This window comes from Dreissena polymorpha, chromosome 10, assembly GCF_020536995.1.
Source record: "Dreissena polymorpha isolate Duluth1 chromosome 10, UMN_Dpol_1.0, whole genome shotgun sequence".
NCBI lineage: Eukaryota > Metazoa > Mollusca > Bivalvia > Myida > Dreissenidae > Dreissena > Dreissena polymorpha.
This window is the reverse complement of record NC_068364.1, coordinates 43071598-43089299: the sequence shown is the minus strand read 5'-3', so window position 1 is coordinate 43089299 and position 17702 is coordinate 43071598. Positions and strand designations below refer to the sequence as shown.

The 17702-nt window shown below is 34.2% G+C and overlaps 2 protein-coding genes across 4 annotated transcripts in view; one reads left to right on the top strand and one right to left on the bottom strand.

The window, feature by feature from the left end:
* Positions 1 to 5329, bottom strand: part of LOC127847550 (uncharacterized) — a 203499-nt gene extending 198170 nt beyond the window's left edge. The window contains exon 1 of one of the 2 annotated variants that reach the window (XR_008034028.1): positions 4778 to 4884. Coding sequence is in view for 1 of the 2 variants with exons in the window: in XM_052379560.1 (XP_052235520.1) it covers positions 4778 to 5115 (338 nt within the window). In the remaining variant the exon portion in view is untranslated. Of the gene's footprint in view, positions 1 to 4777 lie in introns of both variants that reach the window. The other variant, XM_052379560.1, reaches the window with a different exon arrangement.
* Positions 1 to 17702, top strand: part of LOC127847548 (uncharacterized) — a 285306-nt gene that overhangs the window by 261843 nt on the left and 5761 nt on the right. Inside the window, exon 1 of one of the 2 annotated variants that reach the window (XR_008034027.1) lies at positions 16653 to 16722. The exons of the other annotated variant lie outside the window; for it this stretch is intronic. The gene's annotated coding sequence lies outside the window, so the exon portion shown is untranslated. Of the gene's footprint in view, positions 1 to 16652; positions 16723 to 17702 lie in introns of those variants that run through there. 2 annotated transcript variants of the gene reach the window in all.

The window sequence follows — 17702 nt, the reverse complement described above, 5'->3', positions numbered from 1 at the left end:
TTCCAAAAAGCGTGGTGATAAAAAAGTTTGCAAATTATATTCATATTCAACTAGAAATATATGTTAACTTTTTTCTCAGCAACGAAACATGACAGGTATCACTAAAGATGCCATTTAACAAAACAATAAATTGTAACATGAAAAGTGTAGTAAAAAATTCCTGTAAAATAATGTATTTTCTTTTACTATCAATAATTATTTATTAAAAAAAGAAACCAAACATGCACTTGCTAATATTATGTTCTGGAACATAAACAAGAGGACCATGGGCCCTAGGGCACTTACCTGAGGCCCAAATGGACTAATATATTATGAAAAGGTGGATTCATGAATATTAAAAGTACTTTGTGAAACATAAATATTTAATTTCTTGGTATATTCTTATTTTCCGCTTTGGCCAAGATATCATTACAACAAATGTTTTGACCAAAAAGGACATTTTATAATGGTAACAAGATTTTTTTTCAAATATGATCTTAGCATGACCTAGTTTTTGGCCAGGCATGACCTATGTTCGAACTTGGCCTAGAAATTATCTAGACAACTTCTGATTAAGTTTGGTGAAGGTCCGATGAGAACTACTTGAATAAGAGAGCGGACACGAATAGCGTGACAGAAGGACAGACAGACAGACAAACAGACTGACCGACCGATGGACAGTGCGAAAACTATATGCTGCTAGTTGGGGGCATAACAATTCTGCTATACAGAGATGGGTACTAAAGCCCAACGTGAAATGACTAGATATTTTGTGTTGAATGATTATCATTTGTTATTTTGTATTAGCTGGTATCTTATTGTATATGAGGTAATTATTATAAGTACAAATATATAAAATAAAAATAAGAAACTTACATGCTTTATTATGTCATAGAGTAAATTAACAAATCCTTATTTCTTTACAATATCTCATCATCTGAAATCAATATCTATCTATTTTAATATTAACCTGAATTCTTTTCAAACAGTTACTACAGTTCAGCTAACAACGTAACCAGTTTTATCACTAAACCTATTACACGCATGATTGGTTTGCGGCGTTGGTCAAGTGGAAAGCGCAAGTAACCGCGCATTTGCCACTTGACCGCCAGAACATAAACAACTTATATATCTTTGATATATTGTTCTGCGTCATTATTACAGGTTAGTGATAAATCAATTTATAAACTTTAAACTTTGTATTGTTAATAATCTCTGTTTTAATTAAATGCAACGTAAGGTATTGATTGTATTTATTGCATTTATTGTATTTATTGTATTTATTGTATGTATTGTATGTATTGTATTGACTGTATTTATTGTATTCATTGGATTACAATATTGCCATGTTTTTACAAATGCTATTACTGTTATTGTTGTATAATAATGGTGATTAATGTAGGCATTTGCCACTTGACCGCCAGAACATAAACAACTTGTATATCTTTGATATATTGCTCTGCGTCATTATTACAGCCCTTCACATGAACCCTTTACACAAATTTGCCGAGAGCTACGTCGACAATTATATATACCATCAAATGTGCATAAACAATTCAACAAAATATAATACATTTCTAAGTGGAGAAATAAAAACAAGTCAACATTTTGGAGCTTTATAACCTGCTATACCTGCAAGTTAGGTTAGAGAGATGAGCCCAATACCAATAGGCTATTCACGTTCCAAGGAAATGCTGCATAATGCCCTGTTTACATAAAACGCACTTCAGGTTGTAAATTCTACCTGATACTGGAGTGGTGGTACGTAAATAAAAACGAGAGCGCCGATGGCGCTGAAAGCATAGTTGCAAGATACAGGGAAGATGCTGCTGAAGTAAATGTTTAGGTCAAAATATACTAAATAGTTTCCTTATATGTTTCGATGTAAAAGCGACAACTTTGAGCGAAAATAAATACAACATTTTGCACAAAGAGACCCCCATAACCATACCTTTTCTTGACGGGCATTCTTAGCTGAATCGATTTAAGCAATAAAAAAGATTTGTCATGTTCAAACCAAAAACAAATTCGACTCAAATCAAAATCGACTGTTTTTGCGCCTTTTTCGGCCGTTTTCTAGTGGATTGTAACCTTTTGCAGTGCCATTTTTTACTTTAATCTCCAACTTTATCCTATTTCAGGGATTAAGTAGTGAACACCTATGCTTCCCCTATCAATATCTCCAAACGATAAAACCAGAACAAAGTGTACAACATGCCTTCGAGGAAAATATGATGATTTGTTTAGAAAGTACAGCCCTTCATGACTCGATTATTTAGTATATTGTAGCCTTAACGATTGCTGACATCACGAGTCGCCCCCCTTGTTAACAAAATGCTCTATTTTTAGAAACGGGAATTCCAAATAGTGACGAATGTGAATGGTTACAAAATGACATAACTATGAAAATAAATACGTAGAATTACATTATTTCACGCATACCATTATGCAACCATCCGTTTTCTTTTCCGACTTGATACATTTACAGCTTTCCATTTGATATTTTACAGACACAGCACTCGTCCAGAATTCACGCGAATCCATTAAATCCGATGCCACATTTAAACCGTTAACTCTACTCGTAACGTAAATTTCTGGCTCAAAGTAAAACATTTTAACTTCAATTAACACATCTCTTACTTTTAAACTCTACTTCATCAAATCCATAGAAAGGCATGTCAGAATCCATGTCATAAATCAGAAAACATTCATCGTACTCCGCCATTTTTTACACATTTTCAAAGAATAAAAGTGCTTTATGCCCCACTTCCTGCTGAGAATATGTTTTAATTTCTATTTATAATTAACCGATGAAATGTTCCATATACTTTAACCAGGGCCTTATTAATTCAGTTATGTAAACATTTGACCTCTCACAGAACAGTAAACGAAGGAAATAGAAATTGGGATCCCATATAGATCTAAATTAGGTGTGAGGTCACTATCAACAAGAACAGAATTGTTTTACGAACGAAATTTGTTCTAGGTTATAAGAAGATTTTTTGACATAAAACGGTCTTAGAAAAATTCACTAAAAACGGTGTCAGTAATATTCTTGGAAGAAAACGTTAGAAAAACGTTTCCCCCCAAAAAATTGTAAGAATTACCATATGCTAAATTAAATAGATATTTCGTCTGATTTTTGATCAGGTAAGGCTTCAGAAAGGTTAACCGACCGATGTGGATTTTCAAAATGTGGTATATACCTTAAGCATAGGTGCAAGCACCTATGCTAAAAACTGCAGAAAAAATAAACACGCATTAAACCACTGTCAAATTATTCATGCTTTGATAGCTGGAAAAAAGTTTCAAGATGATACCTCATGACTATTATTGAGTAATTTCACTTTGTTCATATGTACAGATGGATGTCCAGAGGAAGGGATTAACATACAGAGTAATGGCAAACCTATAACCTGTAAGATACTTTGTTACTATTATTGAGAAATTTCACTTTGTTCATATGTACAGATGGATGGTCAGAGGCAGGGATTAACATACAGAGTAATGGCAAACCTGTAACCTGCTTTTTATACTAATTCTCTTGGTCAATTATCCTGTCATCCCATTTTATATGAAAATACTTCTAGTTCAATTTGTATGAACTGTCACGGCTTTCATTATTTCCGTGGTAGTTAAACATGTTATATTAATGTGACTTTTTTTGTGCTAAGCCCTTTTTGATGTTTAAAATGTTGAACCATATACCTAATGTATCCATAGGAGTGGAAGGGTTGCTGTTCAACAAATGGCCTAGGTTTTTATACCTGAGCAGAGTTACTTTTAATTTTTATTTTAAATAATTTGTGTGTTATTAATTGAATGAAATACAGGATTTGTAAAAATTAAATCTAAACAACAAAAGCTATACTGAGATGGGTACTAATGAGTATATGAATAAAAATAACTTGTCCATTTGTGCTGAAAAATGCTTCAAAATTGAGAATAAAAGTGTTGTAAGTATTATATTTGCTAATGTTTAACGTACACAGCTCCATGGAAGATAAACAAAATGTTGAGATCTACAAAAATCATTTTTTTGGAAAACTTTCCATTCGGAATTTTTAGGTGTTATTTGGGAAAACATACTTTTTTTGCAAGTATCTTCAGTTACTTTCCGAGACATTGCAGGATCTAGTTCAGCGGACATTCAGACTGACGGACATGAAGAGCGGCATACATACATAAAGATAGGTAGGGTAAACCTATAGTCCTCGTAAGTAAAACTTGTAGCGAAATAAACATGTACATTTATAAGACACTGTTTAAAGTTCGAAACATCAAGGTTTTAAGTTCAGTTGAGCTAATTGCAATTTAAATTTCAATTCATGTTGTTTTTGTAATATCCTGAAGAATTGTTTATATAATTGCCCTTAGATAGCAAAATATTGTCAAATCCATTCATAGGCACAAAATTGTTCTTATTGACTGGTTCACAATGATAACACAAATAAAGGATATTTGTTTGCTTTGGTAAATCATACATTTTCATTCATGAGCAATCAGAAAATTAATATTTTCCAATTGGCCCATGAGCCACAAGTAGACATTTTTTATTCTTTTTTCTTATTCTTATGATCACGAGTCATCCAAATGTAAAGTGTTTAACGGGATCATAATGACAACAAATGAACGTAAAGCACATCATTGCACAGAAAAATGTTAAGGTTATTAATACTTCTTGCTTTTTTCACTGTTTAAAATGATGAGTTTCAACATTTCATTAAAAAATATTTTCCTATTGTTGTAATCATATTATAATGATAACTAAACAACTGAAGAGTGACAATATTATTACCTGTGTTGATCAGATACACACTGAGGGCAGCACAGCTGTTCGTGCAGGTTGCAGAATTGGTCAATTTTATGTTCCTTATGAACATCACAAGTTTGTAGAAAATCCACCACCTTTTTTGAAACTGGCCATTTATCTATATCAACCCTTCCAATAGAATTATGTTTTGCGAACAATTTACCATGCAGATGAATACAGTTTCCACAATAAAATCTTTCACACTGTTTACAATAGAAGTCAGCACTGGTCTCAACAGTATTCTGGTCTTCACAGGCATTACAAATATAGTCCTTCACTTCATTAGAACTGCACTCAACTGAAGACTGAGAACTTGTTGCCATTTTGTAGATTAACTAGTTTTAACAAAGTCACTTTCTGACACTATAATTACAAACAAATCTGCATCAGTATAAAAACATATGATACATACATATATATTATATACTATTTATATTAGATCAACAATTACCACTTATAACATGACTCAGAAAATATTATTTGAACTTGTCCAACGTATAATTCTAAAATCTCTTTGCTGCACAGTTTTGTGGGACTAGTGACCAGCCTCACTATGTCATGATGCAAACTGTCACGTGAGAACATGTACAGTGTTAGTTTACTTTAAACCTACTGGAATGAAATTGTAAGAAGTGCATTCAATAAAATGCTAATTTAAACTGACTTAAAGCACAGAATACATATAGTACAAATGACTGCCCAGGTTAACAAGAATGTTACATTTCATTTAAAACTAATTTCAGATGGGCTATGTTATGACATTTGAACTTAAATTGTGGCTTTGGCATGGGCCTTATAAAGAATACCTTTTAAACAATACAATATAGTCACTACTTATAAAGAATGTAAAATTATGCCTATGCTAGCCAAACTTATTTAAAGGGACCTTTTCATGTTTCGTTTAATTTACTAAATTAAAAAAAAATGTTTCAGTTTCACAAATTTTCGTTGTAGTTATGATATGTGTGAGGAAACAGTAATACTGAACATTTACTGTGCTCTAAAATATCCATGAAATGCATCTTTGACGATTTAAAAACGTGAACATTATAAAGCGTTGCAACGCAAAACAATTGAATAATTTGTGGAGTTCTGCTGCTGTCGTTATATTTTGTGAAACTACAAGGACTGCTCATATAAAGTTTGGAATAAATCAATCTTTATATATAGTATGAGCACGGATGGCAGAGTGGTCTAAGCGATATACGTTTACTCCAGGGGTCAGTGATTCGAGCCGATTTGAGAAGTACTTTTTTCTTTCGATAATATTTTTTACTAGAGCTTTTTAGATCAAATGTTTACATTTATCAATATAAAGCATTTAATGACAAATATCAATGCCGTACATGCACACATCTTTGAAAAGGTCCCTCTTAAGGACAAAGTTTTATGGATTGGTTTCTTATATTTTACATATGATCTTGGACAGTGAACCTTGGACCTAGAGGCCTGGTTCTTGCACTTTATACTCTTTCAAACCATATTTGTAACTTCTACCAAATAATTAGAAAATCTATCTTATTGCAGTGGACAAAGTGTTTTCTTTATGTCTCCTTCAGAGTTCATATGATAACAAGAAATATGTTTGTCAGAAACACTATGTACCCTTCTGCGCCGCTTTGAAGCTATATATTTGGCATTTGACCTTGAAGGATGACCTTGATCTTTCACCACTCACAATGTGCAGCTCTATGAGATACACATGCATGCCAAATTTCAAGTTGCTATCTTCAATATTGCAAAAAGTTATGGCAAATGTTAAAGTTTGACGCAAACACACAAACAAACACACAAACAAACCAACAGACAGGGTAAAAGCAATAAGTCGCCCACTTTAATGGTGGGGGACATACAAAGTTTGTACAAATAACACCAACAAACCTCTTTTTAGATTAGTTGAAAGTATAGCAAGTAGGATTACACTTGTTTTATTTAAACCATGAAGATAAATTAAAACAAGGGCTGTTTGTAAAACATGCATGCCCCCCCATATGGGCTGTCAGTTGTAGTGGCAGCCATTGTGTGAATACGTTTTTTGTCACTGTGACCTTGACCTTTGACCTAATGTAAGTTATCATCCGGAAACCATTGTACTATTTCGAGTCACTGTGACCTTGACCTTTGACCTAGTGACCTGAAAATCGATAGGGGTCATCTGCGAATCATGATCAATGTACCTATGAAGTTTCATGATCCTAGGCCCAAGTGTTCTTGAGTTATCATACGGAAACCACCTGGTGGACGGACCGACCGACAGACTGACGGACCGACAGACCAACATATGCAAAGCAATATACCCCCTCTTCTTCCAAGGGGGGCATAAAAATTGGGGGGGGGGGTTGGGGTGAGAGGGGGTAATAATGTGGGGTGGGGTAATTTATTAGATGTTTATAAAAAATGGGGGTGGTGGCGGGGTGGGGGGGTAGGGGGGAGTGAGAGGGAGGTATAATGTGGGGTGTGGTAATTTATTTGATGTTTAAAAAAAAAATTGGGGGGGGTGGGGGTGGGGGGGGTAGGGGGGAGTGAGAGGGGGGTATAATGTGGGGTGTGGAAATTTATTAGATGTTTTACAAAAAAAAATGAGGGGAAGGGTGGGGGGTGAGGGGTAGGGGGGGGGGGGGGGCGGGGTGAGAGGGGATAAAATGTGCGGTGTGGTAAATTATAAGATGTTTAAAAAAAATAGGGGGAGTTGGGGGTGGGGGGGGGGGTAGGGGGGGTGGGGGTAATAATGTGGGGTGGGGTAATTTATTACATGTTTAAAAAAAATGTTGAGGGGGTGGGGGGGTAGGGGAGGGTGGGGGGTAGGGGGGTGAGAGGGGGATATAATGTGGGGTGTGGTAATTTATAAGATGTTTAAATAAAACAATTCATATTTTAGGTTACTATATGCACACTGCCCTGCGTTTGATATGTTAGGTTATTATATACACACTGCCGTGCGTTTGATATGTTAGGTAACTATATATACACACTACCGTGCGTTTGATATGTAAGGTTACTATAAAAACTGCCGTGTGTTTGATATGTTAGGTTACTATATAAACACTGCCATGCGTTTGATATGTAAGGTTACTTTATACACACTGCCATGCGTTTGATATGTTAGGTTACTATATAAACACTGCCATGCGTTTGATATGTTAGGTTACTTTATACACACTGCATTGTGTTTGATATGTTAGGTTACTATATACACACTGCCGTGCGTTTGATATGTTAGGTTACTATATACACACTGCCGTGCGTTTGATATGTTAGGTTACTATATACACACAGCAGTGTGTTTGATATGTTAGGTTACTATATACACACTGCCGTGTGTTTGATATATTAGGTTACTATATACACACTGCCGTGCGTTTGATATGTTAGGTTAATATATACTCACTGCATTGCCTTTGATATGTTAGGTTACACTGCAGTACACATATGTTAGGTTACTATATACACACTGCCGTACGTTTGATATGTTAGGTTACTATATACACACTGCCGTGTGTTTGATATGTTAGGTTACTATATACACACTGCCGTGTGTTTGATGTGTTAGGTTAATATATACTCACTGCATTGCGTTTGATATGTTAGGTTACACTGCAGTACACATATGTTAGGTTACTATATACACACTGCCGTATGTTTGATTTGTTAGGTTACTATATACACACTACCATGCGTTTGATATGCTTTTGTTTTGATATGTAGTTATAGCGATAATAGAAGTGGTTTGAAGTGGTACCCAATCTTATCTTCACATGCATGCAAAAAAATGAAAGCAACCGTTGTAACAGCTATGTACAGAACTATTCACAAACAGAATCAACAAAATGTACCTCTCCAAATAGGGCTCTTATAATGCCCCTCCATCCAAAGATAATTGTTTATGAGGTCAACATGAAGTTACAGTTCTTTTGAGACGAGAAACAAAGTAGTCTATAATGTGATAAAGCTGAAACACTTTTTTGTTCTGAACAGCAAGAAATAAACTCTGTGTCTTATTAAACCCCCGTTATGTGGCTGGCTATTAATTATTTTATTCTTGGGGGAGCCCTTACAATGATGTTTGATAGTGACTGGGTTTGTTAACATAACAATGTTGGTTCGTGTTCGGAAAATTCTGGAAAAGATATGTAGTTTAGTCTTATTCTTAATTTATTTAACTTCATTTTTATCAGGAAACATAAACATATTAAATCTTAACCCTTGCATTTGTAGAGGGAGATGTATTAAATGTTTTTGCTATTTATTTCAATACTACGCTTTAGTGACCTCCATATGCAGAGAAGCATATTGCTTTTAATAATTTTGAACACTTATTGACCTCTTATTGAAAAAAATTGACTTTACTTGATGGACATTGTCCTTTGGTTTTACACTCTGTATTAGTCTTATTTCTGTCATGTTTAAATCCATCCATGCTTCATAACAAGGTTATAATCCAGACAATACCTAGACTTCAACCTTTCAAAGGGCATTGGTTAATATGTGCAAGTCGCTCTGTCTAACAACACTGGTAAATCATGCAAACTAATTTGAGAATATACATGTATTAAGGCTGCATAAACTGTTGCTGCAAACAAAGGGATATGTGTAGATTAAATCCATTTGACCTTTGACCGTGAACTTTGGTCCTGGACATAGGGACCTGTTATTTGCAAGTCACACAGATATTTTTAGATACATTCATGCTTGATAAAATATAACGAACACTTATCCAACAGTCCACGCGCCCATTCATAATATTCTAGCCAGAGCAGCCTGATACTATGCCCTGTTTCCAAACACCATATACCAGCCTGATACTATGCCCTGTTTCCAAACACCATATACCAGCCTGATACTATGCCCTGTTTCCAAACACCATATACCAGCCTGATACTATGCCCTGTTTCCAAACACCATATACCAGCCTGATACTATGCCCTGTTTCCTAACGCCATATACCAGCCTGATACTATGCCCTGTTTCCAAACGCCATATACCAGCCTGATACTATGCCCTGTTTCCAAACACCATATACCAGCCTGATACTATGCCCTGTTTCCAAACACCATATACCAGCCTGATAGTAACTCTTAGGCCACGACTTTTATATTTCTTGGTTTACAAAACCGCCGACCCTAATTTTTGGAAAATGGGAAAAAAAATAAAATCGGAAAATCGTCTTTTTTTTATATATTTTATTCCCGATCGCACTGAAAAACGAGCGAAACGAGAAAAAAAAACGATCCGGTTTGAGTACGGTTGCGAATAAAATCAAGTAAGTACAATCAACGATTGGTTCACATATATTACAGAGATCGGGATATTTTTCAATGTGACACAGTATGTACCAGTCCTTTTATGGGCACTTCTCAAAATTTATTTAATTACAGACAATAGGAAAATCAGCGTCAGTAAAATGTCGACCGCATCAAAATTTATTTCCGAGTCTGTGACGCAACTATATTGTTTAACATGTTTATTATATTAAACATACCCGATATTATAGTAGATAAAAAAGTATTACCTTGCAATTTGATAATTAGTATAAATAATCCAATAAAACACTGCCATTATTTACGATATATGTGTTTAGGAATTTTGTAAACACGTCCGCCATAGTTTATAGGAACTGTACAGAAAGTTTGGAAATCGGAACAAATCGGTATATCTCGGAAAATCATTGATAAATGTATTTGTCGTTTTAATGCTTAGGGCCGAGTAATTTCGGCAAATCGGAACTCAACTTGCGTATTAAAAATACTAGCTCAATTAACCGTTAAACTCCGCCTCCGTTCTCTGCAAAAGATTCGAAGGCGGAGCTATGCACGTGCTATTATTAAATTGGAGGATTGCAATTGAGAAACAAACGCACGATTGGTTCGGCATGTTGATTGCTAGACAAAGGAAGCCAATTTTGTCGGCGCGAAATTTGTCGCTTTATTGCTTCAGACAGCAAGCGGCTTTCCTTTGATGACGTCAAACTGTCAATTCACACAGACTGCACATTTTCAGAAGACTTTAACTGGCTCCTTGTTTACAATTCCAGTAAAAACACTTGCTAACATTAAACTTTGGATTAAATTATCAAAATAAAGCAAAAGCCAAGTTGACAAATATGATTGTATTAATTCGCGTCAGTTTAAAAAAGACGTGTTGCGTTGTAAATCAACGAGTTTTCACGACAACAACAACTTTAACAAACATTACCGCGACGACGCGGGGATCGATCTACCTCGATTTTTTTTCATGGACGATGTCATAAGTCCAATAAGAGCAAACACAAACTGTGTGTATGAGTAGTTTATCTTATATAAGATTTATGCAACGGGCATCGCATTGCGTAATGGTGCGCATCGAATTACGGAAATGAAGCGCAGTTTTTCGTTTTAATGGGAGAAGAACGCATGTCATTTAATGGAGTGTTTAAAATTGCCTGATGTTACAAAAGGTGCTTTTAGGTGACTCATTTCATTTGAAGATATAGATGTGTTTCATTGCATAATTAGATTTTTCGTCTCTGTGTTAAGGTTATAAAAGATATGATGTCTTTGTTCTGATGTTATTAGTATTAACTTATTTTTCCAATGATGTTTTTTTGTTTTTTTTTCGACCGCCCGATGGACCATTTTCAAAATAATTTTTGTAAACCAATAAAAAAAAAAGTCGTGGCCTTAATAACAATTCATAGGGCCCTTAAATCAATCACCTGCACTACACTTTATAAAAATCCATAGGGCTCTTAAACAAATCACCTGCACTACACTTTATAACAATCCATAGTGTCCTTAAACCAATCACCTGCACTATCCTCTTTAACAATTCATAGGGCTCTTAAACAAATCACCTGCACTATCCTTTATAACAATTCATAGGGCTCTTAAACAAATCACCTGCACTATCCTTTATAACAATTCATAGGGCTCTTAAACAAATCACCTGCACTATACTCTTTATAACAATCCATAGCTAGGGTCCTTAAACCAGCCAGTCACTTTTTTCTAGTTAATCTAGGTTGTCATAAGTATTTTCTTAACGGCTTTAATTTCTTATTGCAGCTTGATAGAGATTTCTTACATATTGAAAAAAAAATCTAGAGAAAAATTCTAGTTTAGTAAATTTAGTCTTTTGTAAAAGGCTTGTGAGTGATTGCCTAAGCAGTGTTACTGGTCTTACAGTGATTATAGCGCTCATTATTTGTGTTGAATGTACTTTCATTTAGAAGTTAAAACAATACAATCAGAAATCAAACATGAGATCTACTTTGGACAAAGAACCACTGTTTAATGTAAATCTATTCTATAATTACTCCAAGCTAAAAGGCCTCCCGTACCTGAGCATTATATACTAAAATTAAGTTTTGTACTGTTTGAATTGAAACCCACCTTCACACTTCTTGTTTTTCTGATGCATGGTTATTAAGGACACAGGCTAATGTCATCACAGGAAATATTAAACTCCCATGAATACGAAGTTCAGGAAATTTCCGAGTTATACAGTATTTCTGTGAATACAAATAAATAGTTCAGAAAAGACACAATTTCAAATTAATTTAATAAGTCATTTCCAAAAATTTGAAAGAAAGTGTAGTCGTAAAATTTCATTGTATTTGATACTTTTCACCAAAAATTCCGGGAAAAAATGTTTTTGTTAAAATACAATAAATTGAAATTGCAAACTTGACAATACTTAATCCTCATTAAAATTGTGACATTATAGTTCATTGATTTCTAAACACGTTTATGTGCCAAAGTATTTCAGAAATACCTGTGATTATTGAAGGCGCACTTTGTGCAGCACAGCTGACTGTGGTCATCACATAACATTTCAATTTTGTCGTCCTTGTTTGCTTCACACTTTAATAGAAATTCCTCCACCTGTTTGGAAACTGGCCATTTGTTCATTTCATGCCTTCCATACGCTGAATGTTTTTTAAACCACTTATCATGCAACAGAATACATGTCCAACAATAAAGTTTCAAACATGTTTTGCAGTAAAAATCTGCATTTGCTTGCTCTTTGCATGACGAACAAATAAAATCCTCGACCTCATCAGAGCCTATGGCTAGAGAAGACATAGACAAGTCTGCCATTTTGATAATTGACTTTTTAAGCAAACAAAACATAAAAACTTAAGTTAAGCAAAATTCTTAATTTCACAGTCTGTGAATACGAATAACTAGTCCAGAAAAGACACAATTTAAACCTCTGTGTATTACAAAGTCAAGCAATCATAAAATATCTAGTGAACAAAAATGCAGTTAAACCTCAAATGAGCGTTCAAGTATTTTGAACTGAATAGACACCAAATAAACCGTCAAATGACATTCAATTGTAAGCAGTAAACAGTGTAACTATGTAAAATGTAATTGGACTATGGGTCACGTGGGTACTGAATATATTATATTTTTAATTGTGGCAAAGAAGATACCTAATTGAAAATTAGATCCTGTTTAACAGATTGATGGGTAAGACTAAATGCAGTGAGTTTGAATGCATATTGATAAATGGACAGAAATCTAACAATGTATAAGGCATGTGGTATGAAAAGGACAACATGACAAATATTGTTCAATATTTCCTAACATGAACACGTTCTCTGATTACATCATAATTATTATTCAATATTTTCTTACATTAATGTGTTCTCTGATTACATCACACATATTGTTCAATATATCCTAACATGAACACTCGTTCTCTAGATAGTGCAAACCAATATTATGATACCAGATCAAGCGACCTTCACCTTACACCTTATAAGTTTACTACTTTCAACCAAAGAAATCACTAAACCTTGTGACATTGACCTTGGCATGTTGCCCTAAACATAAACAGGTGCCTTAAGTTTTTCACAAATAACCATCATACCAATTTGCAAGATTGTATACCAATGCATTCACTAGATATCAAGCAGGAAAATAGTCTACATAACGACCAACCGATAAACCCACGGTTGCCATATGCACAGCAATATACAAGCCGATTCTTGGGGAAATTTAAGGGAAATTTAAAATGATTGTTCATTGTCGGCCTCTGATACTACTTAAATGTTACGCCTGATACTCCTGAGTATACTTAAATGTACCCCAGGTACGAAACATATACAGAAACCTACCCTGAAGTTATAACGCTTAATTGGTCTTATCGGCATTTTTTTCAAATTAATTATGTTCATTTTTATGTCAATATTGTGTAAAATGGCCTATATATTATCGAAACTCCTGCTCAAAAAGCATCTTGAGGAACTGTTTTTTCAAAGACAATTGTGTTTCGTATTCCGTTATACGACATTGGATTTTAGGCAGAAATAAAACTCAGATACAGTCTAAATTGACCAGGTACGTGTTAGTATAGATTCCGTACCAGGGGTATTTAAAATATTCTTAAGAGTACCAAGAGAACATGTTATAAGTAGTACCCAAGCCGACAATGACCAATCAAGCAAAACTTAACTACATATATAGGAACTTAACAAACTTGATTTTAAAAGTGTTGTAAGTATTATTTTATTTAAAGTAATTCAAGAATGCCAATATCAAAACTACTATTTCACACAAGTCTGACAGGCAAATTGCACAAAAAGTAATAAAAAAATTTTTTTGATAAGTTTCCAATGCTTATTGGAATTGTTTAAATAAACCATTGGCTAAATTGCTTAAATATTGTATTGAACATTCTTCAGCTTAAAGGATACATAATGAAAACTAATGTTTGTGGATATTTTAACATGTCTATTTCACACAAAGGACTCTTCTTTAGTTGAGTATCTCATTTGCTGATCTATTCAAAATATTGTGAGGAATATTGATTAGTTTTAAAACATAATAGAAACTTGTTGGACCAAAGAACATATTTTTTTCTCAATAAAGCTGTTTGAAATATTTCTGAACTAAAGGATTACAGTAGCTTAAAGGGGTATAAACAACGATATTATCAACTTACCATCAACATTATTTATGAAATACATATTCTCGCAGATATTTATAAAAGAACATTGTTATATTTATGAATATTTTTAGACCAAGAGGGCATTCTGCCTTTGATCGCTCACCTCTGTTATGGGCATGGCCAATTTTTACCCCAGGGGCATGTGTTGAACAGTTTTTTCTCAAGGACCAAAATCTGAGGTCATATAACACATCAAATGTGTATGTTAAGTTGATGTACAATATAAAATATTTAAGTCTCAACAACTACAGAGAAGGTAGATTTTGACCGCATAGAAGGATTTAATCAAACTTAGTACAGGACCACTATATGATGTTACATGCCAAATATTACACTTCTGACTTGGCCTGTAGATACGATCTTAAAAATATTTTAACTATGCAGGTATATATCAATTATGTGACAGTGGAGCATTTCCACTTAGAAACCCAGGGGAAACGAGAGCGCCGATGGCGTTAAAAGCATAGGTGCAAGATACAGGGAAGAATGGCGTCACGTGGTATAATGTAGTTGGATATCGCCATCCGCGAATTTCTCAAATCAATATTTTCAAACAATTACCGACTATTTAAATAGATAATCTTTCCATTTACATAAGTGTTTGAAACGCTTATGAAAAATAATTACCCAAGCCTTTCAAAATTTAAGCACGGACAGATCTGTATCGAACTATTCTTTTCACAAATGAAAATAGACGCTACCCTATTCGTCTGCGTCAAGAATTTGTCGTAAAACTTGTGGTAAGCGTTAGATGCAGACGTGCACAACAAATTGAGTTCTGAATACAGATTTCTGAATGCAGATTTTTATAGAAACTCCTCACAGAAGTTACTTCCCTTGCTTCACCCGGTCAGTAACTTCTAGTATAAGGGAGGCCACTGCGTAGGAGATTGAGATTTATAGTGCAGATAGAATTGTTTTACGAACGAAATTTGTTTTAGGTTATAAGAAGATTTTTTAACATAAAACGATCTTAGAAAAATTCACTAAAAACGGTGTCAGCAATATTCTTGGAAGAAAACGTTAGAAAAACGTTTCCAAATAAAAATTGTAAGAATGACCATATACTAAATTAAATAGATATTTCGTCTGATTTTTGATCAGGTAAGGCTTCATAAAGGGCAACCGATCGATGTGGATTTTCGAAATGTGGTATATACCATAAGCATAGGTGGGTAAACGCACCTATGCTAAAAACTAGAACAGTCTTTTCAGTGGAACACATTTTGATTTCACATACAAAATATCAAAGCTGTATGCATTGTGGATTATCAGAAGAAGTTATTATGCTAAATAAATCCATGCAAAAAATGTGATTCTTGGGGCATGGCCATTTTTTTCCAAAGGGCTCCATTTAAACATCTTTTTACAGGATCTATCAGATGTGACATACCAACTATTTGGTCTGAGGTCTGAGTTTGGCAGGGAAATAACCCAAGACAGCAAAGCGGCTCTTTTGGCGCATTTACCAAGAGGACTAACATGGCCACAAATTCATGGTAAATATTGTTATGCCCCGGGCTCATATAAGTAATTTAGTGTTAACCACCTGAAAGTATTTCGTCTTTTTGGTATCCAATATTTTGGTCTAGTTTCAATTACAGGTTATTTTTATATGAATTAGCAAATTAGCATATCTTTCATATAGCAATATCTGAATATAAAATTCCTATATATGTTTGAGTTCCAGATGCATGCTAGTGTACCCCGTTTTGGGGCATTTAAGAAAACAACAATAGAAATTTCAAAATAAAAGAGAGTCATATAAAACAGAGACCTATACAAACAAAGGGATGAGACACTCACTGAACCGAAGAACAAGCTATCCCGTTGTTACGCAAAAGGGAACGAGACTTGCGACCCAACGAGACTTCGCGCTTCGAGGCAAATTTTAACAGCCGCCATTTTGACAAAGCGAGACCGTGAAAAAGCAATCGAGAAATAATAAGAGTACAAATTAACCAAGTGTTGCCAACACAGAAGTATTCATTGCAAAGGTTTGTTGAGTTTGATACATCTTATTGTTTCATTTGTTTTCGACTATGCTTTGTATTTACTTATAAAACAACGGTGGGTATTTTCACCAAATCATGCGTATCATTGTTTACACTTCCATAATCCGAGAAACGTGTGTCGTGGCTTTTTTCAAAAGGCTTGGTCAAATAAAGCTCTATACTATTGATTTTGGTATTCTTACAAACGTTACATTTCAACGCATTGTGTGATGCTAATTTTATTTGTATTGTTAGCAAATTCATGATTTTAAATGAGCACAAAGGCAATACAATTTAAGTCATTTTTTAGTTTTTACCACTATCAGTTTCATCAACACATGTCGTGGCTCTTTTTGAAAGGCTCAGTCAATACTAGCCCTATATTAATCTTATGGGTATCTTTACAAACATTACATTTCAACGCATTGAGTGATGCTAATTTTATTTGTATTATTTGCAAATTCATGATTCTGAATGAGCACAAAGGCAATACAATTTTAGTCATTTTTTTATATTTTACCACTTTCAGTTTCATCAACATATGCCGTGGCTATTTTTGAAAGGCTCAGTCAATACTAGCCCTATATTAATCTTATGGGTATCTTTACAAACATTACATTTCAACGCATTGTGTGATGCTAATTTTATTTGTATTATTTGCAAAGGCATAATTTTGTATTAGCTCCAAGATGATACAATTTCAGTTATTTTTTAATTTTTTTAGTTAAACGTGTTATCAACATATGTTGAGGCTTTTTTCAATAGACTCCGTCAATAGTAGCACTATTTTGATCATGTTGGTATTTTTGCAAATGTTACACTTCAATAAATTGTGTGGTGCACATTTTATTTACATGAATTGCAAAGGCATAATTTTGTATTAGCTCAGAGATTATACAATTTTAGTCATTTTTTTTTTTTTAACCAGTCTCGGTTTTGAATGTGTATGTCAATGCTCTTTTCAAAAGGCTCGGTCAATAATT